This window comes from Bos grunniens, chromosome 1 (assembly GCF_055505025.1).
Source record: "Bos grunniens cultivar Pamir isolate PY7600 chromosome 1, Bosgru_T2T1.0, whole genome shotgun sequence".
In the NCBI taxonomy this organism is placed as follows: Eukaryota; Metazoa; Chordata; class Mammalia; order Artiodactyla; family Bovidae; genus Bos; species Bos grunniens.
Window position 1 is genome coordinate 153,024,197 of NC_141165.1, and position 26,832 is coordinate 153,051,028.

Genomic DNA, 26,832 nt, shown 5'->3' on the forward strand with positions numbered 1-26,832 from the left:
TGACGACATTATATTGCCTATTTGGAAGTAGCTAGGAGAGTGGATCTTGAAGGTTTTCATCACAAGAAAAAAAATTTTATAACTATAGATGGTGATGATGTTAACTACTGTAGTGATCACTTTGCAATATACATATTATGTTCTGTACCTAAAATTAACATAGAGTTATATGTCAATTACACCTCAGTTTAAACATACACTAAAAACTTAAAGGACCAGCAAGTCAGCTTTCGCTTGATGGTCATGGTAATTATTTAGAAAAACAAAAAGGCATCCTTAAGTATTTTCTCCCACAAACTCCATCCATCCTTCCATCCAAAAAAGCACAGGACCGTCCACTTTTCAATATTTTTTATTGTTTGACAGGCATTTACAACGTTCCATTCATAGACCTAAAAACATAAAAATAGACCTTCTTTCAGCTTATAAAAGAAATATATAAGAACTTTTGACATAGACACGTCATGACCTTATGTACAAGAGACAATGGCACCCTCTCCAAGCACCAGACTTTCCAGCATTTTCAGACAAACCCGTTGCACTGGGACTGGTCAGTGGGACTATTAGAAGCCTCCGCTTCAGTTTTCCACCCAGACACAATCGAATTAGAGATGATATGGAACAATGCAGTGATACAAAGGGTATAGAAACCATTCTAAAGCTCTTTAAGAAAATCAGAAGATATAGCAAAAATTTAATAGAATAAAACTCTCAAAAGATCAAGCTCAAAGCCCTGGAAACCCGAAAGGGAAGGGATACAGGGTGGGGAAGCAGGTAAAGCAAGCAGGGGCACAAGAGCGTGATGTTCTGAACTCTCTATTGTCTGGAAATATAAATTCATAACTGATCTTTATAAAATATAATTCCTAAAGCTACTATAAAATTCAGGTCTTTAAAGTACCTACTGATGTGTCAAACACCAAATAGATATTTTCCCCAAAAAGAAAGTTTTCATATTATTTAAACCTTTTTTAGGAAGTGGACATTGTGAAATGGGGAAAAAAAAAAAAGCTATAAACCTTTTAAAAAAAATTTTTTTGAAAGTGCTTTAAATTGTTTTTGTTCATCCTGTTTGGAAATCTGTTTAGAACATTAGTTGTTTTCTTTTTTTTAGCATGTTTACCCTGTTTGTTGGCATGAAGAAAGTGTTAAATACAAGACATGTTTCTGAAAACGTTGTTTTGTTAAGAGGTTTGGTTATGGACTCTCAGGGAAGGGGTAGGTCATCTATGGATGGAGATGTAACTATGATGGGAAAACCAATGATCACCATGGCAACCCCGTGAAAAGGAGTCTCCCCTCCCCCGCCATGTGCAACAGACACACACACTGCCCATTCCGGTGTCACGTTTAATCCAACCAAGCTCCCATCTCAAATAGAGATTCAAACATTAAAACAGAAAAAGAAAAACTGCTTCTTGGGAAAAAAGCTGCTCCTAAGCATCTTGTTGGCCTTTCATATATAAATATAAAATCACCACACCTCACTCTCTGTAAAAGGTAAAATCCTCATTCTTTAAACTCAGAGTTACACTAACACTGTAAAAGTCTCATCTGTTTGTGCCCCCCTGCATCTGAGATAAAATACAAAAAATAGTGTTTTTTTAAATGATAAATTTGGATCTCTTTTCAAGGAGTTTGGCATCTTTATAATTCTATGCAAAACTAGAACTTCCGAACACCGACATCAAGACCAGCCATAGACTAAAACAGAAGAGGAAAAAACGGAAAAATTTAAAAAGGCTCATCAAAACATAAATCTTCACCCTCTCCTCACACATTCTTAAAATACACAGATATTCTCAGACATTTAAGAGGGAAAGGAGAAAGAACACTGCAAGCTGTACAGTTGTTTTCCCAACTAGGAAGTGGCTCCTGGATTAATTTCAGATAGAGTCCTTATTAATTTTTCGTGTGCTATCCCTTAAGCTAATCTGTTGTACATAGTTCAACTCCTGGGGTAATTTGCTTTCCAGTGCTATAGAATTTTTCTTTCTTTTTTTTTTTTTTTAATTCTTTTAGGCCCTGATTAATTGAGAATAAATAAAAGCCCTTGGTAATAATATACAGAAGCTCAAGCTGATTTGGAATTCTTGAACAATTCTTTCCGATGTGGTTAAAAATGATCAAGTTGGGTGGCTACATGGCTTCAGAACAAAGTCAGCTGCCAAAACTGTTTGTGTGCAAGAGTGCGACTTAAAGGGAGCTTTTTTTCCCCGCCATCGTGGGTCCCGTGGGGGGAGTGTGGGAGGCGGTGGAGTGGGGTGGGAATGGGGGAGCAGGAGACGTATCTACACGGACTCGCTACGGATGGGGAGAACGTGACACAGTCAGATCTCAGTGTTCAGCTTGCAGGAGGGGGCAAAGTCTTCGCGCCTAACCCAAATGACCTCCTCGCTCGTACTCTCCGGGCCTCCGTTGATGCCCGACAGGGCGGTTTGCTTCTTGAGCTGCATCATGCGGGACGCGTGGCTGTCCAGCGGCTTCCGGCCTCTCTCCCGCTGAGTGATGGAGGCAGCCTGAAGCCGCTCCTGCAGGTCTCTGTCCGCCGCGGCGCCCTTGGCCGACTCACAGAACTCATCATCGTCACTGAGGATGTCTGTCTCCTTGATGTCATCCTGCTCTTCATACTGAGCAAGATCAAACTGCTCCTCCACCCAGCGGTCAGTGTCCCCGCCACTGGGAGGCTGCTGGGGGTCTTTCTCCGGGCTGCTGGCGGAGATGGCATCGGAATCAATGGTAAACCTGTTTCGGGCCAGTCGCCGCCTCCTCCTCCCAAGAGACTTGCTTGGGGCGGACACTGCACACACACACAAAAATATAACAATAAAACCCCCACATGCTTTACGTGTGATGAAAATCCAGAAAGCAAATACAAGCTAAAGGAAAGGAAAAGACTATGAGATATGCATTTAGGGGCTGAGTATCATTTGGGGCTTAGAGTCCAGTCTGTCTCAGGGGGCGGGGAGGGGGGCTTTACCTGGCACAGATGTCTGGATTTAAGAGGATATTCTAGTCACTGAATGGAGGGCAAGGAGGCGGGGAGTGGTGACAGGGACATGGGTGGGTTGTAGGTTATGGGGAAAAGGGGATTTAACTCCCTCTAAAATAATCCAATTCTCTACCCGTGTACCTGGGAGGCAGGTAATACAGATTCCTGCTGTTGTCAAGCCCACCACTGACCCTGGGATTAATCAGCACTTCTTCCTTCTTCCTGTGCCTGTGGCACAGTGCTCTGAGGATCCCCCAGGGGCTGTCCTAGAGTCATTTAGTAAGGATGGAGATGCTGTCAGCGTTTCACTGTCTTTAGAGAAATCATAATGATGTACCAAAGAGGGAAAAATACTGGTCCAAGTTATATTGCTTTCTGAATGTCACATTTCTTGAGGATCTTCAGGTACCTTAAGGGCGCACCATTGTTTTTGGAGAAACTACAGAAAAGACTGGGTCTCAGAGATGTCAAGTCCTCTTGTGACAAAACCTCAGGTGAAACTGAGCGACTCTGCGCCTTAGTCCCTTCCTGACTTTGCGCCTTAGTCCCTTCCTGACTCTGTTCTATGTATCCCCGATTTCTCTTCCACAAAGCGATTAAACTACCAGTGCCTGAGTGGAATGAGCAAGGAATAATACAACACTCAAGCAGCTGATGAGCAAAGTGCAAAATAAAGTGACTAACAGTTAAGAAAAACAAATCTCTGTATTCTGTATTTTCACCTCACTGCCCTCTAGGAAGTCAGTATTACTAAAAACAAACAAAATACGCCACCCAGTCAAGCAAATAATCACACAGACACAGACACAGACACACACACACACACACACACAAAAGACACAGGGAAACACTGCCACTCCTCCATGAACAGTGAAATGTACCATGTGCTTTCCCATGGGAGTGGGGAGCCTAGACACCAACAAGGAGCTGCTTTCCTAAAATCTATGCCCTGAAATTCATTAAGCTGCTTCAGGGCTGCAAGAAGTAAGATGACTATTCATAATTACTGCCAAATATAGCCTTGACTTCAAATATAGCAGGTGCAAGGTGGGTAAGCCGGACAGTGGTCTAAACTGGCTCCCATTCTGACCATCCTCTGTCTCAGATCCCTGCGTTTCCGTCATCATTCCTCTCATTCAAGGCAGGGAATGAAAAGCACTCCCGGAAAAACAGAAAACAGAAAGAATAAAAAAATAGTTCTACTCCACTGGAAAGAAGCAAAAATTATTGTTCAGTTTTACCTCAATATCATCACAGTGGAGCCTGACTCTCTCCAATCACTATATTAGAACTACCTTAATTCCAAACTGGGATACTGGAAATATTTGTCAAGGATGTGCTGGCTGAAGTATTTAGGGGTAAGGAGTGTTGCTGCTGCTGCTAAGTCGCTTCAGTCGTGTCCGACTCTGTGCGACCCCATAGACGGCAGCCCACCAGGCTCCCCCGTCCCTGGGATTCTCCAGGCAAGAACACTGGAGTGGGTTGCCATTTCCTTCTCCAGTGCATGAAAGTGAAAAGGGAAAGTGAAGTCGCTCAGTCGTGTCCGACTCCTAGTGACCCCATGGACTGCAGCCTACCAGGCTCTGTCTGTATTCTGAAAACGTGTCGAAAGCAAGATGAGTTGATGGATGATGGATGGATATGTGGTAATGAAAATATATAAAAATGTTAATTACATATAGCAGGTAGGAATGTGTATAATTCTTTCATTTGTTCTATATGTCTAAGAATTTCCATAAGAAAATGTTGAAACAAAAAAAAATGTGTAGTTGGATCACTGGCAGACATTTGGTGAAGGGAGGCAGAATATTTGCCTTTACTGTTCTATTCAAACAAGAGCAAAAGGAAAAATAAACTAGCTGGGTGTCGTGAATCACGACAATGAGCAATGAAGCATAAGAATCTATCCTTTACTAAAAGAAGACATAATAACCCAGCCAGTCTTACGGGGTTCCAAGAGACAATCCTTGACTTGAGTACTGCCATTATTCACTATTAAGACTGATTAGCTAGTACAGTGCTGACCCACTCAAACACCATTTTCAAATCATCTAATGTGAATGATGAGAGTGAGGAACTTCAAAAGCAAAGTGATGAAGACTTTCTTCAGCCAAAAATGAGCCATTAGGCTCTGACATCAAGGCTTTCTCTCTTGATATTCAAGATAACAGAGTAGGTTGTAGTAACTTTGTCTTCTTTCCAAAGGGATCTCAGCAGGAAAACGCCTGAGTGTCCCACAGACTACAAATGCTTAGTTTCAAAGTGAATGGAGCTCTAACTTTAGGTTTACCAATTAACAACTAACACCTGGCCAATGACAGGTGGGTTTTCCTGAGATTGGGACACACAGTCCCAATCCTAATTAAATATATCTGGAAAGTAAAAGAAACAAATGAGATAATTCCAAGGTGAAACTCTCTGCTATGAGCTCTAAAGGGATGAGCAAAGCTATTTAACACATGAGGACTCCAGGAGAAATCGTGGGTGGGGAAGTATGGATACTGGCAAGCCCAGAAGAGTGCTAGGTGTTCAGCATACCAGGTTTCCAATGAACACTTAGCAATTAATTGAAGAATAGATGTAACTAGTCCCTTTAACATCAGCTAAACTTAAGGTACTTAGAGTGTAATATACCCTGTCAAGCTAGGCAGGTTATGTCTATGAAAACCTTCAGCCATTCACAGTGCCATACCTGCCTCTTCAACACAATTGAGAACAGGCAGAAAATTCACCAGAACAGAAGGTGTTTTGGCAAATGCAAAGGAAGCCTCTTTTATTGGAATGTTCCCTGCAAAATTTTGGACTGCTTCTTAAGAAAGGAGTGATAAAAATGTTAAATCTTGGTATCTTTAATACCCAAGTGTTATGAAAAAATCTTTCTTTCTAGATAGATTTTAATGCCATTTACAGGTGGTAGTATTGATCTTTACTGCTTTAAGGTGATATAATAAGCCCTAAAAGAGTATTTACTCTGAGACCATTTAAATTCCAGATTCTTCTTTTCTAATAGCAGCTCAAGGCTGCCCCAAATCAACACAGAAGCTAAAATTAAAATTGCAGGCACAGGTGAGGGTAACATCTGATGGGTCATCTGGTCTACCAAACATGGCCTCCCTACTGAGAACTGGCCTGGCTGTGTTTCTGGAGGACAAAGCCACCATGTTCTCAGAATGGTGGGCTGTGACCTTGCTGAGACATCACACTGCTTTTTTTTTTTTGCTGGACAAAGCTGGCTGTCATGCAAAGCAGCAACTCTCATTCGGCAAGCAGGCTAAGACAAGCCCCTCCAAGTAGGAGAAGGCGCTCAGTTCCTGGCTCGGCGAATGAGAGGGGGAGCTCACCAGCCAGGAGGAGGAGGGCAGCCAAGGGAGAGCTTGAGGGAGGGCGAGAGGCTTAAATCAACGGAGGGAGGCAAAGACAGGGAACCTCACACCAGGAAAGAATGTATTCCAACATTAGCCCCCACAAGGCCACATCTAAGTCTTGCTCAACGAGGACGTCAGTTCTACAGTGGAGTGGGGGTGACGGGGATTTTGAACGTCTGAATCCCCACAGTACCTGCCCTGCTCATAGCCGGCCTGGCCCCTTTCAGCGCACACAACCGCTTTCCTCCGAAAGGGACATATTGCTGGGACGAGGGAAGGCTCTCGGTCTTCAGGAGCTGTCTTCTGTGCTTATCTCGCAGGATGGAATGCACAGCCTTCAGGAAATCCTTTCGGCTCTCTGGGGAGCTATGAAAAGAAGATTTACACGTGTTGGGGAAACAGCACTTAACACATGGTGAACTTCTGATGCTATCAGGTACAGTCAAACAAATATCCCTGAGGACCAAAGTTAAAGATGGGGGGCCACCACTCCAATTTCACTGCCGAGGAGTGTTTTCATCGCTGGAGATAAAGAACACCTATTCCTTTCCCTTTATGCTTTGTGACTCATCTCCTGCAGCCAATTTGGGACAGAGCACCCCATTACTGAACAGACTGATGGAGAGATGGATTTTACGGACAGAGTTGCCAGAGTCTGCTCTCAGGACTTAAGGCAGAGCCTTTCATTCTACAGTTTTTACAGACAAAGGAACTAAGAGATTCTTGCAGCTCTGCAGTGCCCCTGAAATAATGTCCCAACACCCTGACCTTCCTCTAATTGGGCCTCCTTGTTAACACATTACTGACTGGAGAATTTCTACAGAACCTAACATCCGTGGCCAGTGATTTACTAGGTTGGCCAAAAAGTTCATTCAGGTTTTTCATCATATCTTACGGAAAACCTGAACGAACTTTTTGGCCAACTCAATATTATGTAAGCTAAAATTCAAACAACTCCGGTCGATAACATTTGGGCAACAAAAAAGACATATTAATACATCTCTGGTCAGTAATGTTTTAAATATATCAATGCCTCCCATGGCACATGTTAACATGAAAATATTAAAGCTACATTATTAAGAACTGGAAAATCTTCCCAAGTCCCAATTCCCAAAGTACATCCTAGGTCAGTTATTTTTCTTGCTAAGATCTCAATATTTTTACCCAGGTAAGTTTTACCTGGTATTCCCTATTAACAATGAATATGGCATCTCTGGGGCAGGCTCACTGGACCCTGTGGATTTAACAACAACAAAATCACAAGTATATAGCCTAAATAGATAATGTGGTAAAGGTAGCGCTACATGTGGTAAGGGTGGTGCAAAACCACACACAGATTATTTGAAAAAAATTCCTGTTCTAGTTCCAACAGATTCCCAGGATTTGGATTTATTGTTCCCTGTCATCCAACACAGACAGGTGAAGCAGAAATATAGAATAGAGGCTTTGAAGTCAAACCCACTGAGTTTGAACTCAGAGTTCATTTGCTGTAAGGTTTTAGCAAAGTTGCCTCTATGAGCCTTGACACTTCATTAGTAAAAATGGAATAAATACCTCAGGATGATTAACTGAAATAATGCATGAAAGGTGCTTAGCCTAGTTGATGTTTGGTAAATGTGTTATCTTACTATATCAGCAGTCACACTGTAAAACATTATTAACAACCATAAAATATTTATTCTGTTGAGACTATGGGCTGCACTTGAGAAAAGGACAATTCTCAAATTCTCAAGAGCCCAAAGAAAAGGAGGTGAAGGAGGAGCAGAGGGGAATGGGGAGGGGAGAGTAAGAATAAGAAGAAATAAATAGAAGCCCATATCATAAGCTCAGCTTCCACTCCAGATCTGCAGGTGACCCCGAGTCACCTGCGCCAGCCTCCCTCGGCTGAATTTTCTCTGCATGATGATGAATCCCTGCAACACGGTACCGTGCTCCCCTCCTCCCCGCTGACTCTCCCATCTGTTGCATCTCAGAGACATCACAGTACAAACAGTGCTCCCAAACCCCAAAACCAAACGTTGTAAGACAACCATGTCCTTCTAACCCACCAAATGTACACAGGGGAAGGACGCCCTCGTTCGAATGTTGGATATGTACGAAAATTCCAATTTCCTTTTAGAAAGATACTAAATTGACTAGGTTACTGTCTGTATTATAATAAAATTAATTGATCCGATGACTCTTACTCAATTGTTAAGTACTTTCTCAAATGCACAGGAAAAAGGATATAGCTTCTAAGGATGCACAGGCTGGTCCAGAGAACCCCGAGGGGTTGGGGACACCAAGCACAGTCACACCCCTTTCCCTGGGCAGCACAGCCCGCATTGCATGGCTCCAGCCTCACCTGCAGCATAGGTGGAAGACCCTCTCCGGCCTCCCTTCAGACTCCGACTTTACATGGACGATTTCACACACCGCATTTGCTTCTGCATCTAGGTAAATTAAAACAAGGATGAATGAGAGTATGTTTCAAAGAAATGTATTTGCATTTTTATAAAAGCATCTTGCATGCTTTGGTATCCAGATTAAATAGTGCAGAGCCGCCTAAGACCAAAGCAACTTCATTCCTGTCCCGTGATCTCTAGAGGCTAAGTGACTGAGAGCTTAATGGCTTCAAAAAAAAAGAACACTTGGAAAATTTCCAGTTGCTAAAATCTCCCTCTGGATCGTCTAAAAGGACAATCAGTCAATCATACTGATGAAAGAACTGACCCTTTAGCTTCACTGCCCATTTGGCTGAACTATTTTAATTAAGTAATTCATTGTTTTGGCAACAGTTGGACAAGATGCAGCCCAAGATTCCAATGTAGGCCAGTGATAAAGAGAGGCAGGCCCTTTCCATCAGCAGGACAGCCTTCCCACTGGCCTGGTGCCCTGGACAGGCATGTCCTGGGAATAAATGGGGCTCTTCTTTCTCAGTCCACCCATAGAGCCCAATCTGAGTGAAGCAAAAATGGTATCTGAGAAGGTAAAAATAAGCTATATTTAGAAGTAATTCCTAAGTCTTTCAGTGCCTGAATATCATATTATTTTAGCACGTTATCCATAGTGTTTATAAAAGAGACAGCTCCTTGCAGGCACACTCAACTCTGCACACTGTGAGGTCTCATGCTCACCTACTGGCTCCAATCCCGGGTCACAACAAACCCTCATCATGCCCACATTATGTAACCCCAACCAGGACCCATATAAAGTAAGTTTCACAAGTTCTCCCAAATGCAGACAAAAATCTAGAAATTTCCATCTCCTGCTTCTCAAATCCATTGGCATGTACTTCATAAGGAGACGTGTTGGCTAGTCTTTACAACTCCATGAAAATAAGCTTTCATCTTGACGATTTTAAACTTGATTTGGGTGAAAACCCGAGGATGAGAATGGAATGTCACATTCACAAAGATGGCTTTGTTTTCCAAACTTATGATCTTCACGTACAGTCTTCAAGGAAGGCAAAATTCCTGCCTGAGAAGGGCCTCTACAGTGTGCTGTAAACATGGGCTTTTCCAGATATAAGCCAGGCACAGGGAAACACAGGAACTAGGTAATTCACAAACTAAGGTTGTAAAGTAAGACAACACTAGTATTTAAGAGCCCAAACTTCAAAATACTATTAGAGTTGTTTGTAGACCTAAGATTTCTACATTCCTGAAAATTCATCTATTAATCAATTTTACTAATCAAATCAGAATAAAAAAGCAACAGGGTAAATCTCTGGACCAGAAGGTTTGCCAGACAAATATTCATAAGGCAAATAGTCACCCCCAATGCATTTACCAGTCGTGGATTTTGCATTTGAGTTCTCTTTGTGTGACGCATACGAGCTGTGAAGGAAGCGATTTCTAGTTTAACTTGGGTGACTAACTGAAGGTTTACCAAATACTGCAGATGGTTTGTCCTCATGACACTGGATTAGGAAAGAGTTGGTTCTATAAGGACTAGAGCCAATTTTATAGCTGATGGAGGCGACAAGTGCAAACGGGGAGAAGATGAATCATGCCAGTCGGACACAAAGAACTGTGCACTCATGTTAGGTGCCGTGTGAAATGAAGTATCTCCTGCCATGTTAATCATGTTAGATGCCAGTGTGAAATGAAATATCTCCTGCCATGTTAATGAACAAGAAACGTCATAGCCATCAGTGATTGCTGGCCTCCAAAGGTGACTGAGGGCTCCTCAAACTGCATTCCAGAGGATGCTGCCAGCCCCTACAGTGACTGCTGCGGAGCTGGGGGAATGCAAAAGCAAGGTGAACAGGGAAACAGGGTTGACCCAGATAGCTGAAGTGCATATGAAAGGAATGGATTCGGTGAGGCTTGCATCTTCCCATACATAGAATGCTAAATTCTTAACCCGATACCTGATCTTTGATGTTCAGACTGCCTGCTCCCTTTGTGGCAAACTTGTATATAGCCTGACTTCCCCTCTTGGCTCCTTGGAGCAGGTTTCTCAGAGCTACTGAGATGCTGTCTCCTGGGCTCGGAGTCCTACACATTCCCACCAAATAAAATAACTCTCTACTTTCAGGTTCTGACTATATTGTTTCATCGACACCAGCAACACAGAACAGAAGTCCAGATGACTGTGCCCTTGCGGAGGTCCACTTTCTCAGCCTCTCTTTACCACCAGAAAGCTGCACCTGCTGTCCAGGTGGGACAGGGATTAGAGTGTTCCAAGAGTTTCCACTTACCTCCAAAGCTGCTCCTTCCAGAGTGTGCCTGGGAGAATCACCGCTAATCGCTCCTTCCTAATACAGCCTCAAATGAGCCCTGGATGGGCCCCGAGTCATAGAAACACTGCTATTCTAAGTCAGTACCGTCCTGACATTCGCCTCTCTTCTCATGCACTAAAGCACCATCTAATCAAGTACTGAGTTGGCCAAAAAGTTCAAGACTGTCCATAGCATCTTACTGAAAAACCTGAACAAACTATTTGGCCAACCCAATACATCATCACTACCTGACAACTGGCTTTACGGATATTTGGGTAATAGAAGAAGAAGTGACATTTCATGCTTATACAAAGATAAAGATTTTTAATGCTTCAGGAAAAAAAATGTATTCAATGGCTTTTTTTGTGCTTTGGAGGCCTTTCGGGGTCTCTCAGTTAAAAGTCCAGTAAATTATTTACATGGGCTTTATCTGTTCACGGTCTCAAAGATTCTTTCCAGAAGTACAAGACTCACTGCTACTTAGATGTGTCACTGTAAAGTTATTAAAATATATAACAAAATAAATAGAATTCCTTGGAACAGTAGTACAGGCATGACATCCATTCACTTAGATCATTTAACAAAATAGTTGGGCAAATAAGAGGCAATGAAGAGACTGAGGGAAAGGAGACATAAGCAAAGAAGAAAAAAGATGGTGGAGTGGTTGGAACCAAGAGTGTGGATTCAGAGAAACAGTTCATACATAGAAAGAGGTACCCAGCCCATTTCAGAGTTTACCTGCACTTGCCAGAGCGCGAACCTGCAGAGCTTCAGTAGGAATCATGTGTCGAAATCGGAAGGGGTCCCAGTCCTCGTAAATTGAAAGCCTGTGTGATCCTACCTGTAGGGAGAGAAGGAACCAGGCGCATGAGATCCATGTCTCAGTCTGGACCAGACCCTCACACTTTCTAAACCAGTGACGCTGCAGACACAGAACAGCCCTGTGGTTGCCAAGGGGGAGAGGGGGTGAGGGACTAGGAGCGTAGGATTAGCAGAGGCAAACTATTATATCAGGATGGATAAACAACAAGGTCCTAGTGTATAGTACAGGGAGCAGTATTCAATAGCCTGTGCTAAACCATATGGAACAGAATTTAAAAAGGAATGTCTATAGGCATATAACTGAGTCGCTTTGCTGTACAGCAGACGCTGGCACAATATTGTAAAATCAATTGTAATTCAAAAAAATAATAAAACTTAAAACATTACTAAAACTAAATGTTTTTAAATTTAAAAAATTAAATTGTTTTAATTTTCAAAATAAAAACAGCCCCACGAGCACTTCTGTTCACCCACAGCAGCAAGCCAGAGGCCAGGTGACAATCTGCTGCGGGTTTGCAAATGAGCTTGCTAACCAAATTCAGGCAAAAGAGAGACAAAGGGAAAAGGAGAGAAGGGACCCCAAAACAAGAACAGACTGGGGACAGGAAGAACAGGGAGGGGATAAAACTAGTGTTGGAAAGTTCTGGCCATGGTAGGTTCAATAGTTATTTACTGGGTTGGCCAAAAAGTTCACTCAGGTTTCCCCATGTTATGGAAAAACCCCAACGAACTTTTTAGCTGACCCAGTATTTTTATGCTTTAAATGTGAGCCGCCTACAGGATGGGCAATTTCCTCAAATGCTCAGTTAACACCTCAAAAAAGGAAAAAATCATAAAACATTCATGCCTGAAAAAGGTTCAGAATTATAATTACACAGAGCCAACTGAGAAGCAGATAGAAAGGGGAGATACTGTGAAACTGTGGCATGAAAGAAAAAGTCTTACAAGTTTCTTCTTCTGTTTGGTACCATCTTTATAGACAAGGACCACGGCAGTTTTGAAGACTGGAAAAACATAAAATGAAGGCGGTTATGGCACGTAAGGCGTTGGGTTTTCCCCTTCACTTCAATAACTTGTGGTAACAAACACTACAGTTATGAAGAGGACAGAGTCCCCATGAACGAGCTCCCCTTCCACCCTCCACTCCCTCAGCACATCTGAGAGACACAAAAGCCCGTTCAGACAAAATTTTCCAGGTCCCAGATAAGTACAGGAAGCCTATATAGATGGAAATAAACCCTCCTGCCCCACTGGAAACTTTGGGGTAAATATATCTTTCAACTACACTCTCTCTTCAAGATTCTAACTTCAGCTTACACACATTTAACAACAATGTACCAGTTTAGCAGCTGAAGGAACAATGCAAACATCAATAATAATAATAGTGCTTAAGGTAATTTCTATTTCTGTAAATCAAAATGATATTACACAGTGCTCATAATTCAGAAAATATAATTCATCTTTTTGACCTGAATAAATAAAAATTGGTTTACTAAGAAGAATGCAATTCTACTTCTTCCAAACAGGATGAATCATATAAGCCATTTCAGGACTTCTCTAGGAGTCCAGTGGTGGAGACTCAGCTTTCCAACTGCAGGGGGTGTAGGTTCGACCCTTGTAGGGGAGCTGATTCCACATATGCCTCTATGGCCAAAAAACCAAAACATAAAACAGGAACAGCACTGTAACAAATTTAATAGACTTTAAAAATATGGAGGACAGGAGAAGATGGATCAAACTGAGAGAGTAGCACTGAAATATATACATTACCATATGTAAAACAGAGAGCTAATGGGAAGCTGCTATATAACACAGGGAGCTCAACCTTGTGCTCTGTGACAACCTAGAGGGGTGGGATGGGGTGGGAGGGAAGTTTAAGATGGAGGGGACATACGTATGCCTATGGTTGATTCATGTTGACGTATGGCAGAAATCAACAAAACATTGTAAAGCAACTGCCCTCCAATTAAAAATAAACTTTTAAAAAAGGTTTTAAAAATGGTCCACATCCAAAAACAATAAGCTGTTTTTAGAAGCTAGGAGTGTGTTGTTTTATTCTTATATTCTTTGGGGGCGAGGTGGAGGGGAGGCGGTAGAATGGCGTTATGCATAATCTTCCATAGAATACCTTAAGCAACGCCAAGCACATTTAACACTCAGTGATTCTAACTCCTCCTGGAAGAAGAACCAGTGGCCAGCACAACAGTCCATCGTTGGCTCTCTGAATCAAGGCCTCTGTCTCCCTTCACACTCTGACCCCAAATCATACTAGGGACCCCGTCAGTCACACAGAGGGGGTACCAGAAACAGAGAATTCTCAGGGACAGGCCCCCAGGCTCTCCACAGACCAACCCAATTTGTCTGGTTCCCTTTCTATCCTACCCAGTTAGGACAGGTCAGGTTCTCCACTGTGGGAAAAGAGGGGATAGGGTACAAAGAAAGGGATCCCAGCCACTGAGTCTGGGCTGTCTAAGCACCTGACTTCATAAAAACCCCAGAGGCTAGACCGTGAGGTTCCCAGTGACCCCAGGAGGCCACAGCAGCTCTGACGGAGGAGTGCACTACTGCCTGAGGAGGTCCTTGGTTCTGACCACGAAACCTTCAGAGATCACAGTGGCCAGGACAGCAGGTCCCTTTAAAAGTGAGGGAGCTCCCCTCCAGGAGAGGGCGAGGGTGCCAGTGACCTTCATCTCCAAAGATTCACCACCTCCTTGGGACCAGAACTCAGTGAAATTGTTGCCATACTACTGGCCTGCCTCGGTTTACCTGGACCATCTAGGATCATCATGGGAGGTCCAAAGTGGACCTCAGCCCGGCCTATGAATACCTCTGCCTAATCCATGGGGTGACTCTCACTCAACCAACTCCAAGTGTTGCCCATCCCTTCGGACACAGCCTTGACCTTCAAAACTCCTGGCTGCCCTGGCCAGCCTAAAACACTCACTCCATATCCCAAAGGATGAGCATCTAACACCCTTCCAGGGTGAAGCCTGAACAGACCATGTCTGTTCATCTTTTAAAGGTGATGACCATCAGCCCTGAGCACAAACTAGCCTTCCTGGGAGTAAAACAGCAAGGTGCTATGTTGGCAGCCGGTCAACTTCAGTTTCAGAAGAAAAGCAGCACCATTTCCTGAGATCAGAGGTTCCAACGGAAACAAGACAACCAAGCTTTAACCCCAAAGCTGCCTGCTCAGTGCTAACTGCTTCCCTCATAGCAACTCTTCCTTGTTTCAAAATGCATTTCTAAGGCTCTGTTAGTTCTGACTTGCTACTTAAAAATCACACCGAAACTGCCAACATGTCAACTTTTAAGGACTGGGAATCGTAAAAAAAAAAAAAAAAATAATAGCTCATTATAATGACAGTAGTCTGTTTATGCGTGCTCAGTTGCTTCAGTCATGTCTGACTCATTGTGACCATATGGACTGTAACCCGCCAGGCTCCTCTGTCCATGGGATTCTCCAGGTACCGGAGTGGGTTGCCATGCTCTCCTCCAGAGCCAAACACACACACACTGCCCCTGACCTGGGCTTGTGTTACAAAAGCCCCAAACCTTAAAATTGGCATTTTCCTGGACCTTTTCTATCACAGATTGGCAAGGTAGGGCCCACCCGCTTCTGCTCAGCCCACCAATGTGGTGCCCATTTGTTCACATGTCTATGGCTGCATATGGCTACACGTGGCCTCCGGGTCTGCAAAGCCTGAAATATTTACTCTGTGGCCTTTCACAGAGTAAGTTGACAACCTCCTGGTTTCTCCCACTCATACAATTCTCTTATTCTAAATCTGTTTACTTCTAACAGCAGGGAATCTGTAAAATATAGAAGATAGGTATGAAAAATTCCAATGCTAACCTCCGGTATGGTTCATCTGTGCCCAGAACCAGAGACAGGGAGAGAGATGGTCTGGGTCTTTTTCTTCAGGGTCCTACATCCCATAAATGACCTGCTAAGAAGTATCAGAAAGCTCCCAGACCTCTCCGTGCAGTGGATAAGAATATGCCTGCCGGTGCAGGGGACACGGGTTCAATCTCTGGTCCAGGAAGATTCCACACGCCAAGAAACTTCTTAGCCCATGTGCCACAAGAATCGAACCTTTGGTCTAGAACCTGGGAGCTGCAAATACTGAAACCTGCACACCCTGGAGCCTGAGCTCTGCAACAAGAGAAGCCACTGCAATGAGAAACCCATGCACTGCAACTACAGAGTAGGCCCTGCTCTCCACAACTAGAGAAAAAGCCTGCATAGCAGCAAAGACCCAGCGCAGTCAAAAATAAGTAAATAAATTTTTTTTAAAAAAGAAAGAAACTGCAATATTATAAACAGAACTATTAAGGATGGGAAATGAAACAAAGAGTATCCCTTCCCCTGTCAAAAATACCCACTCCTATCAAAAACCACCAGCATGTAACACTACCCCACTAACTCCTCTGAATATCATACTTGGTAACATGTTTTTCCTTTACACTTATATGCTTATTACTTTTAATTAGATGGCATCAACAGCTACAATAGTGGCTCTTTGGAATTTTCAGGGATATCACTAAGGTTTTCAATGAAGGCTGAGGGATCTAATTAGGAAATCCAATGAATCTTTGTATTAAGCGTTCTGATTTTAACACCACTGGGATGTTCCACTTGGGTATGAACTGTTCACATCATGCAAGAAGAGTTGAGTTTAAAAAGCAGTAAACAAAGAGAACAAGATGGTGGAGGAGTTGGTGGATGCAGAGTTCATCTCTCTCCACAGATACATCAGGAATACACCTTCAGACACAGAAGTGCATGCAGAACACCAGCTGAGAGCCGGCAGGAGTACCTGACCAGTGGAAAAGAATATATGCTGCTGCTAAGTCGCTTCAGTCGTGTCTGACTCTGTGTGACCCCATAGACAGCAGCCCACCAGGCTCCCCCGTCCCTGGGATTCTCCAGGCAAGAACACTGGAGTGGGTTGCCATTTCCTTCTCCAATGCGTGAAAGTAAAAAGTCAAAGTGTAAGTCGCTCAGTCGTGTCCGACTCCTAGTGACCCCATGGACTGCAGCCTACCAGGCTCCTCCGCCCATGGGATTTGCCAGGCAGAGTACTGGAGTGGGACCCATGCAAAACTTGGTAGGACGAAGGAACTAGGGGGAAAAACAGGAGTGTTACTAGGACTGGACCTGCCCTTGGTGGGTGGGAGGAACTAAAGCAGGGATCCAATCCCCACATCAAGGCAACTGTCTGAGTCAGACGAGAAACATTTAAGGGAGAGAGTGAAACAGCTGATCTGTGGCAGCCTAAATGGAATGAGAATCAGACAGTCCTTCCACAGCCATGCATACCCCAGATGGGGACGCAGGTCCCCTGGAAGGTGCAGCGGCTGGGAGCTGGAGTTTAGGGATTGTGGAGCAATCCTGCTCTCTGTGGAGCAGGGCAGAGTTGGAAATAAAACCACAATGGAAACCCAGGGGCAGTGTGGCTAAGGTAGAAGACCCAAAACGTTCCCACCAGCTGTACAAGATTCAGATTAAATCCACAGATCAACTAGGCAGACTCTGTGTCTATGGAATATATAAAAGGACATTGAGAGCTCCCACAAAAGAAAACGCACTAGTTCTGATAGCTGCGGACATTGGAGGCAAGAACACAAAGGAATATGACCAGGTTAGAATCTGAGCTGACCCCACAGCAGATCCAGAGATCAGCACAGTGTTGGAGGGCTTGCTGGGGACGTGAGGTGGACTGTGACCCCCAGCGAGGGGAAGGACTCTGACAGCAGTGACAAGAAAAACATTTATTATTCTTCTGTTTTGACTTGTTCTGTTGATTCTTTAGGATTTTTTTTCTTTTTTCCCCCCACTCTGTTGTAGCTGTCAATTTTATTGGCACTATGAAATCTAACTAAGCTTTTGAGCTTTTTGTTTTTCTGCCACATTTTTTGTTGTTTTTATAAACTCTGCCTCTACTTTGGGGTTTTGCAGTTCTGTGGAGTTTTCTTTTATTTTCTCTCTCGTTTTTTTTTAATTCTTAATTTTTTAAAGCTATTATTATTTTTTCTACATTTATTCCTTTATTTGCTTTTCCTATTGTGCTTTTCACCTTGCAGTTAATCTTTAATATATATTCAGTTCAGTTCAGTCGCTCATTCATGTCCGACTCTTTGCGACCCCATGAACCGCAGCAGGCCAGGCCTCCCTGTCCATCACCAACTCCCGGAGTCTACCCAAACCCATGTCCATCGAGTCGGTGATGCCATCCAACCATCTCATCCTCTGTTGTCCCCTTCTCCTCCTACCCTCAATCTTTCTCAGAATTGGGGTCTTTTCAAATGAGTCAGCTCTTCGCATCAGGTGGTCAAAGGATTGGAGTTTCAGCTTCAACATCAGTCCTTCCAGTGAACACCCAGGACTGATCTCCTTTAGGATGGACTGGTTGGATCTCCTTGCAGTCCAAGGGATTCTCAAGAGTCTCCTCCAACACCACCGTTCAAAAGCATCAATTCTTCGGCACTCAGCTTTCTTTATAGTCCAACTCTCCTATCCATACATGACCACTGGAAAAACCACAGCCTTGAAGGTCCTAGACGGAGCTTTGTTGGCAAATACCTCTGCTTTTTAATATGCTACTTAGGTTGATCATAACTTTCCTTCCAAGGAGTAAGCGTCTTTTAATTTCATGGCTGCAGTCACCATGTGCATCTGATTTTGGAGCCCAGAAAAATAAAGTCTGACACTGTTTTCACTGTTTCCCCATCTATTTGCCATGAAGCGATGGGACCAGATGCCATGATCTATGCCGTCTAGGTTGGTCATAACTGTCCATTTACCTTCTTTATCTACCTCTATTTAACTTTGCATATCTATTCTTTCTTTTCCTTCTTTCCTTTCCTCTCAACATATTTGTTAGCTTTATTTTCATAGCTTTATTCCCCAGTTGGCACCGTGCTTCAGTTTCTTCCCAGTTTGTGCTCTGGTTAGTTTTGTTCTTCACTGGTACATGTAATTTTTGCTTTCCTTTGTTTGCCAGGTCAATCTATTGCACTTTACTTTTGTTGGACTGTTCTGACTTTGCTCATGGGTGTATATGTATATGTGTATATTCATTATTTTAATTATTATGTGCCTGATTTTGCAGCTACCATTTATTTGGGGTTCATCTTTGGTTTCTCATTTTGGGGTATCTGTTTTACCTCACTTAATGCCATAACAAACCACTTGTGGAATCTTCATTCCTGACCAGAAATCAAGCCCTGAGCCTTTGGAGTGGGAGCACTGACTCCAAGACCCTAGAGTACGAGAAAACTAACTGTAAGGAGTATCAAATAGTGAGAACTCACTCAAAGGAAACCACCTGAATACAAGATTCAGCATCACCCAACCACCAGTAGCACCCTGTCCAGGACACCTCATCTAAACAACAAATAAAACAAAAATACAAGCCCAGTCTTCAGGAGACAGGATCACCACCTCACTCAGCCTTGCCATCAGAGGAAAAGCAAGCAAACAAGAAAACTCAGCACAAATCTCACCCTACAGGAAGCTTACACAAACCACTGGACCAACCTTAGGAGGGCATAAATCAAAAGGAAGAAAGAATTCAACCTTGAAGCCTGGGAAAAGGAGACCTCAAACACAATAAGTTAAAAAAAAAAAATGAAAAGGCAGAGAAATACTACATAAATGAAGGAACAAACTAGAAACACAGAAGTCCAAATAAATGAAGAGGAAATAGGCAAGCTACCTGAAAGAGAATTCAGAAAAATGATAGTAAAGATGCTCAAAAACCTTGAAAACAAAATGGAGAAAATATAAGAATCAATTAATGAAGAATTAAAGAATAAACATACTGAGACTAACAACACAATTACTGAAATTAAAAATACTCTAAAAGGAATCTATAGCAGAATATCTGAAGCAGAAGAACGAATCAGTAACCTGGAAGATAAAATGGTGGAAATAACTTCTGAAGAGCAGAATAAAGTAAAAAGAATGGAAAGAACTAAGGAATAGTCTCAGAGACCTCTGGGACAATATCAAACACACCAACACTCAAATGCAGAAGAATACACCTTCTTCTCAAGTGCACATGGAACATTCTCCAAGATAGATGGCATCTGGGGTCACAAATCAAACTTCAGTAAATTTAAGAAAACTGAATTCGTATCAAGCATCTTTTCTGATCACAATGCTATGAAACTAGTTATCAGTTACAAGGGGAAAAAAATGTAAGAAACACAAATACATGGAGATTAAACAACATGTTTCTAAATAACCAATAGATTACTGAAGAAATCAGAAGGGAAATCAAAAAATTTCTAGAAACAAATAACAATGAAAGCATGACAACTCAAAACCTATGAGATGCAGCAAAAGCAGTCCTAAGAGGGAAGTTAATAGCAATACAATCCTACCTCAAGAAATAAGAAAAACATCGAATAGACAATCTAACTTTACACCTAAAACAACTGGAAAAAGAAGAATGAAAAAACCCCAAAATTAGTAAAAAGAAAGAAATCATAATGATCTGAGCAGAAAGAAATGAAAAGAAATGAAAGAAACAATAGTAAAGATTAATAAAACTAAAAGCTGGTTCTTTGAGAAGATAAATAAAATTGACAAACCTTTAGCCAGACTCATCAGGAAAAAGAGAGAGAAGAATCAAATAAACAAAATTAGAAATTAAAAAGGAGAGGTTACAACAGACAATGCAGAAATACAAAGGACCATAAGAGACTATTATGAACAACTATATGGCAAAAAATGGATATTGTAAAGAAATGGACAGATTCTTAGAAAAGTTCAATCTTCCAAGACTGAAACAGAAAGAAATAGAAATTATGAACAACCCAATTACAAGCACTGAAATGGAAGCTGTGATCAAAAATCTGCAGAAAACAAAAGCCCAGGACCAGATGGCTTCACAGGAGAATTCTATTAAAGATTTATAGAAGAGCTAATGCCTATTCTTTTAAAACTCTTTCAAAAAGTTGTAGAGGAAGGAACACTTCCAAACTCATTTTACGAGGCTACCATCACCCTGATACCAAAACCAGCCAAAGACAACACAAAAAAAGAAAACTACAGGCCAATATCACTGATGAACATAGAGCAAAAATCCTCAACACAATGTTAGCAAACAGAATTCAGCAACACATCAAAAAGCTCATACACCATGATCAAGTTGGGTATTCCAGGGATGCAAGGATCCTTCAATATATGCAAATCAATCAGTGTGATACGCCATGTTAACAAATTGAAAGATAAAAACCATATGATAATTTCAATAGATGCAGAAAAAGGCTTTGACAAAATTCAGCACCCATTTATGATTAAAACTCTTCAAAAAATGGGCATAGAAGGAACCTACTTCAACATAGTAAAGCCCATCTATGATAAACCTGCAGCAAACATTTTTCTCAATGGTGAAAAACTGAAAGCATTTGCCCTAAGATCAGGAACAAGACAAGGGTGTCCACTTTCACCACTATCATTCAACATAGTTCTAGAAGTCCGAAGTCCTAGCTACAGCAATCAGAGAAGAAAAAGAAATAAAAGGAATGCAGTTCAGAAAAGAAGAAGTAAAGCGCTCACTGTTTGCAGATGACATGATACTGTACAGAGAAAGCCCTAAGGATAGTATCAGAAAATTACTAGAGCTAATTAGTGAATTCAGCAAAGTTTCAGGATACAAAATCAATACACAGAAATCACTTGCATTTCTATATACTAACAATGAAAAATCAGAATGAGAAACTAAGGAATCAATCCCATTTACCATTGCAACAAAAAGAATTAAATATCTAGGAATAAACTTACCTAAGGAGACAAAAGAACTGTACACAGAAAATCATAAGACTCTGATGAAAGAAATCAAAGATGACATAAACAGATGGAGAGATATTCCGAGTTCCTAGGTAGAAGAATCAATATTGTGAAAATGACTATACTACCAAATGCAATCTACAGGTTCAATGCAATTCCTATCAAATTACCAATGACATTTTTCACAGAATGAGAACAAAAAACTTTCACAATTCATATGGAACCACAAAAGACCCTGAATAGCCAAAGCAGTCTTGAGAAAGAATGGGGCTGGAGGAATCAACCTTTCTGACTTCAGATTATACTACAAAGCCACAGTCATCAAGACAATATGGCACTGGCACAAAAACAGAAATATAGACCAATGGAACAAGACAGAAAGTCCAGAAATAAACCCATGCACCCATGGGTACCTTATTTTTGACAAAGGAAGCAAGAATATACAATGAGGCAAAGGCAGCTGCTTCAGTAAGTGGTGCTGGGAAAACTGGACAGCTACATGTCAAAGAATGAAATTAGAACATTTCCTAACACCATACACAAAGATAAACTCAAAATGGATTAAAGACCTAAATGTAAGACCAGAAACTATAAAACTCCCAGAGGAGAACATAGGCAAAACACTCTCTGACATACATCACAGCAGGATCCTCTATGACCCACCTCCCAGAATATTGGAAATAAAAGCAAAAATAAACAAATGGGGCCTAATTAACCTTAAAAGCTTCTGCACATAAAAGGAAACTATAAGCAAGGTGAAAAGACAGCCTTCAGAATGGGAGAAAATAATAGCAAATGAAGCAACAGACAAACAACTAATCTCAAAAATATACAAGCAACTCCTACAGCTCAACTCCAGAAAAATAAATGACCCAATCAAAAAATGGGCCAAAGAACTAAATAGACATTTCTCCAAAGAAGACATACAGATGGCTAACAAACACATGAAAAGATGCTCAACATCACTCATTATCAGAGAAATGCAAATCAAAACTACTATGAGGTACCATTTCACACCAGTCAGAATGGCTGTGATCCAAAAGTCTACAAATAATAAATGCTGGAGAGGGTGTGGAGAAAAGGGAACCCTCTTACACTGTTGGTGGGAATGCAAACTAGTACAGCCACTATGGAGAACAGTGTGGAGATTCCTTAAAAAACTGGAAATAGAACTGCCTTATGATCCAGCAATCCCACTGCTGGGCATACACACTGAGGAAACCAGAAGGGAAAGAGACACGTGTACCCCAATGTTCATCGCAGCACTGTTTATAATAGCCAGGACATGGAAGCAACCTAGATGTCCATCAGCAGATGAATGGATAAGAAAGCTATGGTACATATACACAATGGAGTATTACTCAGCCATTAAAAAGAAAACATTTGAATCAGTTCTAATGAGGTGGATGAAACTGGAGCCTATTATACAGAGTGAAGTAAGCCAGAAGGAAAAACACCAATACAGTATACTAACGCATATATATGGAATTTAGAAAGATGGTAACAATAACCCTGTGTACGAGACAGCAAAAGAGACACTGATGTATAGAACAGTCTTATGGACTCTATGGGAGAGGGAGAGGGTGGGAAGATTTGGGAGAATGGCATTGAAACATGTAAAATATCATGTATGAAACGAGATGCCAGTCCAGGTTCGATGCACGATGCTGGATGCTTGGGGCTGGTGCACTGGGATGACCCAGAGGGATGGTGTGGGGAGGGAGGAGGGTTCAGGATGGGGAACACATGTATACCTGTGGCGGATTCATTTTGATATTTGGCAAAACTAATACAATTATGTAAAGTTTAAAAATAAAATAAAATTAAAAAGCAAAAAATAAATAAATAAATAAATAATGGATTAAAGACCTAAATGGAAGACCAGAAACTATAAGACTCCTAGAGGAAAACATAGGCAGAACATTTGATGAGATAAATCAAAGCAAGATCCTCCATGGCTCACCTTCTAGAGTAACGGAAATAAAACAAAAGTAAACAAGTGGGACCTGATTAAACTTAAAAGCTTTTGCACAGCAAAGGAAACTACAAGCAAGGTGAAGTGACAACCCTCAGAATGGGAGAAAATAACAACAAATGAAACAACTGACAAAGGATTAATTTCCAAAATATACAAGCAGCTCATACAACTTAATGCTAGAAAAACAAACAACCCAATCAAATAGTGGGGAAAAGACCTAAACAGACATTTCTCCAAAGAAGACATACAGATGGCTAACAAACACATGAAAAGATGCTCAACATCGCTCATTATTAGAGAAATGCAAATCAAAACTACAATGAGATATCACCTCACACCAGTCAGAATGGCCATCATCAAAAAGTCTACAAACAAGAAATGCTGGAGAGGGTGTGGAGGAAAGGAACGCTCTTACACTGTTGGTAGGAATGTAAACTGATACAGCCATTATGGAAGACGGTATGGAGATTCTTTAAAAAACTAGGAATAAAACCACCATATGACCCAGAAATCCCACTCCTAGGCATATCCCCTGAGGAAACCAAAATTGAAAAAGACACATGTATCCCATTGTTCACTGCAGCACTATTTACAATAGCTAGAACATGGAAGCAACCTAGATGCCCATCGACAGATGAATGGATGAAGAAGTTGTGGTACATATACACAATGGAATACTACTCAGCCATAAAAAGGAATGCACTTGAGTCAGTTCTGATGAGGTGGATGAACCTAGAACCTATTATGCAGAGTGGATAAATATCATATTCTAACACATATATACAGAATCTAGAAGAATGGTACGGAAGAACTTATTTACAGGGCAGCAGTGGAGAAACAGACATAGAGAAGGGACTTATGGACGTGGGGAGAGGGGAGGAGAGGGTGAGATGTATGGAAAGCGTAACATGGAAACTTACATTAGCATATGTAAAATAGATAGCCGACAGGAATTTGCTGTATGGCTCAGGAAACTCAAACAGGGGCTCTGTATCAACCTAGGAGGGTCAGGTGGAGAGGGAGATGGGAGGGAGGGTCAAAAGGGAGGGGACATGTGTATACCTATGGCTGATTCATGTTGAGGTTTGACAGAAAACAACAAAATTCTGTAAAACAATTATCCTTTAATTAAAAAACAAAATAAAAAAAAAACCAGTAAACAGGTAAACTTTCCCACTTCCATCCAAAGAAAGATAAGAGAAGGAAGGTGAATGGAAATATTAATATTAGATTTCATTTATACTATCACTCGCCTATGAATCTTCTAGGGGCAGGCTAGGAAATGACAAAGCCTAAAACAAAAGCAAGAATACTGGCCATTGATCATTTTACACTCAGGAACAACACGCATGCTGTACAAGTATTTACACACAACAATGAGCCATATTTCCTGAATTACACACAGTGGGCTAACTCACAGTTTTTCTCTTTCAAAAAAGCATTTTCCAGTAAAACAACATGAGATTTCTAATTGTGGCAACTACATTCATCAGAACTAGTTTATTGAAAAAATAATCCTTGACTCAGGGAACTCAAACCGGGACTCTGTGACAACCTAGAGAGGTGGAATGTGGGAGAGAGGTTCAGGAGGGAGGGGACATATGTATACCTATGGCTGATTCATACCGATGGATGCAATGAACAAGAACTTGGGCAAACTTTGGGAGATGGTGATGGACAGGGAGGCCTGGCGTGCTGCAGCCCACAGGGGCGCAAAGTGTCAGACACGACTGGGCAACAGTCATGAACAGCAACGTGGCAGAAACCAACACAATATCATAGAGCAATCATCCTTCAATTCAAATTAAATAAAAGAAAATAAACCTTCATAAACATCTTAAAATTTGCTAGTATTACCAGTGTGACTGACAAGCACCTTATAACTGATCAAGGCACCCAGTGGCGCCAAAACAGATGAGCTGAGAACCATGCCCTGAACCCTGGCATCACAGACAGCAACACAGAGCCAGGAAGAAAACAAACGATCTCAGACTGGGGGGCTCAGATACAGAGACAGTTTTGATTTGTTGATTTTTCTTTGGTTTACTATTAACTCATCATTTTCAAATGATATTCGGAGCGGCAGCTTAAAAAACATCTTTTCCTGCCTATGTGTCTACACCTGGGTGAGATGCAACACAGCAGGGGGGCCATGTTGGTCGTACTTAGCTGGAAGGTGTAATTTAGTGTCGGTGACATGTTAGTGGCCACAGCAAGAAGACAATGCAGATGACTTATGTAAGGATACTTTAATAAACTGTGTCTTGGAAAAGAAATGTTAACTTATTTCAAAAAATAAGCCAGCCTCCCTCTGCCCCTCCAAGCCCTTTGGTGACACGTACCAAACGCTGCCAATTCAGGCTCCTTTTTCCACTTGCCCAGCGAGGCGGGAGGGTTTGGCCAGATGACGGTGGTATGCAACAGCAGGTCTCCCATGCTCAGATCTGCAACCTGAAATCCAGGGCAAAGCTTACTGGGTAATGTCATAAACACTCAAGATATTCATGACATTTTAAAACTCGACAGGCTGGTGTCAATATGACTTCACGAAAAATGCCTCTAAATAATGTCTTCCATCTGGTCATCTTTTCCCCCTTTATTCTGTGTTTGCGTATCAGAATTCCAAGAATATGGTGGCCAAAAGATACAAATAGAGCTTCTGAAATTCACATGCAATAAAGCTATCAAAGGGCTTCCCTAGTGGCTCAACAGTAAAGAATCCACCCACACAATGCAGGAGGCTCAGTTTGATCCCTGGGTTGGGAAGATCCCCTGGAGAACAGAATGGCAACCCACTCCAGTATTCTTGCCTGGGAAATCCCATGGACAGAGGAGCCTGGCAGATACAGTCCATGGGGTCGCAAGCGTTGAATGCGACTTAGCAGCTCAACAACAAAAGACCTGTCAAAACTGATGAATAAAATCACAGAGGTTTGGTGTTCAAATTGATAGTTACCCAAGGGGAACCAACGGTCATCCATGACAAAGATCCAGGAAGCTACAGACACTGCCACCTGTGAATTTAAGTCCCTTTAGAGCAAGGGTCTTCTGGGAAGCAGTGCAATCTTTACTTCATTTCTTCTTCTTCTGACTCATTTTAACAAAGATTTCATTTCACTTTAGAGGAGGAAAAAGAAGCCAACTGAGGTGCTGGGAGATTGTTCTTTA

The 26,832-nt window shown here is 41.9% G+C and overlaps 1 protein-coding gene across 9 annotated transcripts in view; it reads right to left on the reverse strand.

Moving 5' to 3' along the window:
• Positions 1 to 336: 336 nt before the first annotated feature.
• The window catches only part of TIAM1 (TIAM Rac1 associated GEF 1), a 258,960-nt gene continuing 232,464 nt past the window's right edge, over positions 337 to 26,832 (reverse strand). For all 9 annotated transcript variants that reach the window (XM_086413073.1, XM_086413036.1, XM_086413046.1 and 6 more), the window contains 6 exons: positions 26,007 to 26,115; positions 12,830 to 12,888; positions 11,801 to 11,903; positions 8,702 to 8,789; positions 6,551 to 6,723; positions 337 to 2,800 (listed from right to left, as the gene is read on the reverse strand). In XM_086413073.1, the coding sequence (XP_086269199.1) occupies positions 2,331 to 2,800; positions 6,551 to 6,723; positions 8,702 to 8,789; positions 11,801 to 11,903; positions 12,830 to 12,888; positions 26,007 to 26,115 (1,002 nt within the window). In that variant the 3' untranslated portion in view covers positions 337 to 2,330. The remainder of the gene's footprint in view (positions 2,801 to 6,550; positions 6,724 to 8,701; positions 8,790 to 11,800; positions 11,904 to 12,829; positions 12,889 to 26,006; positions 26,116 to 26,832) is intronic.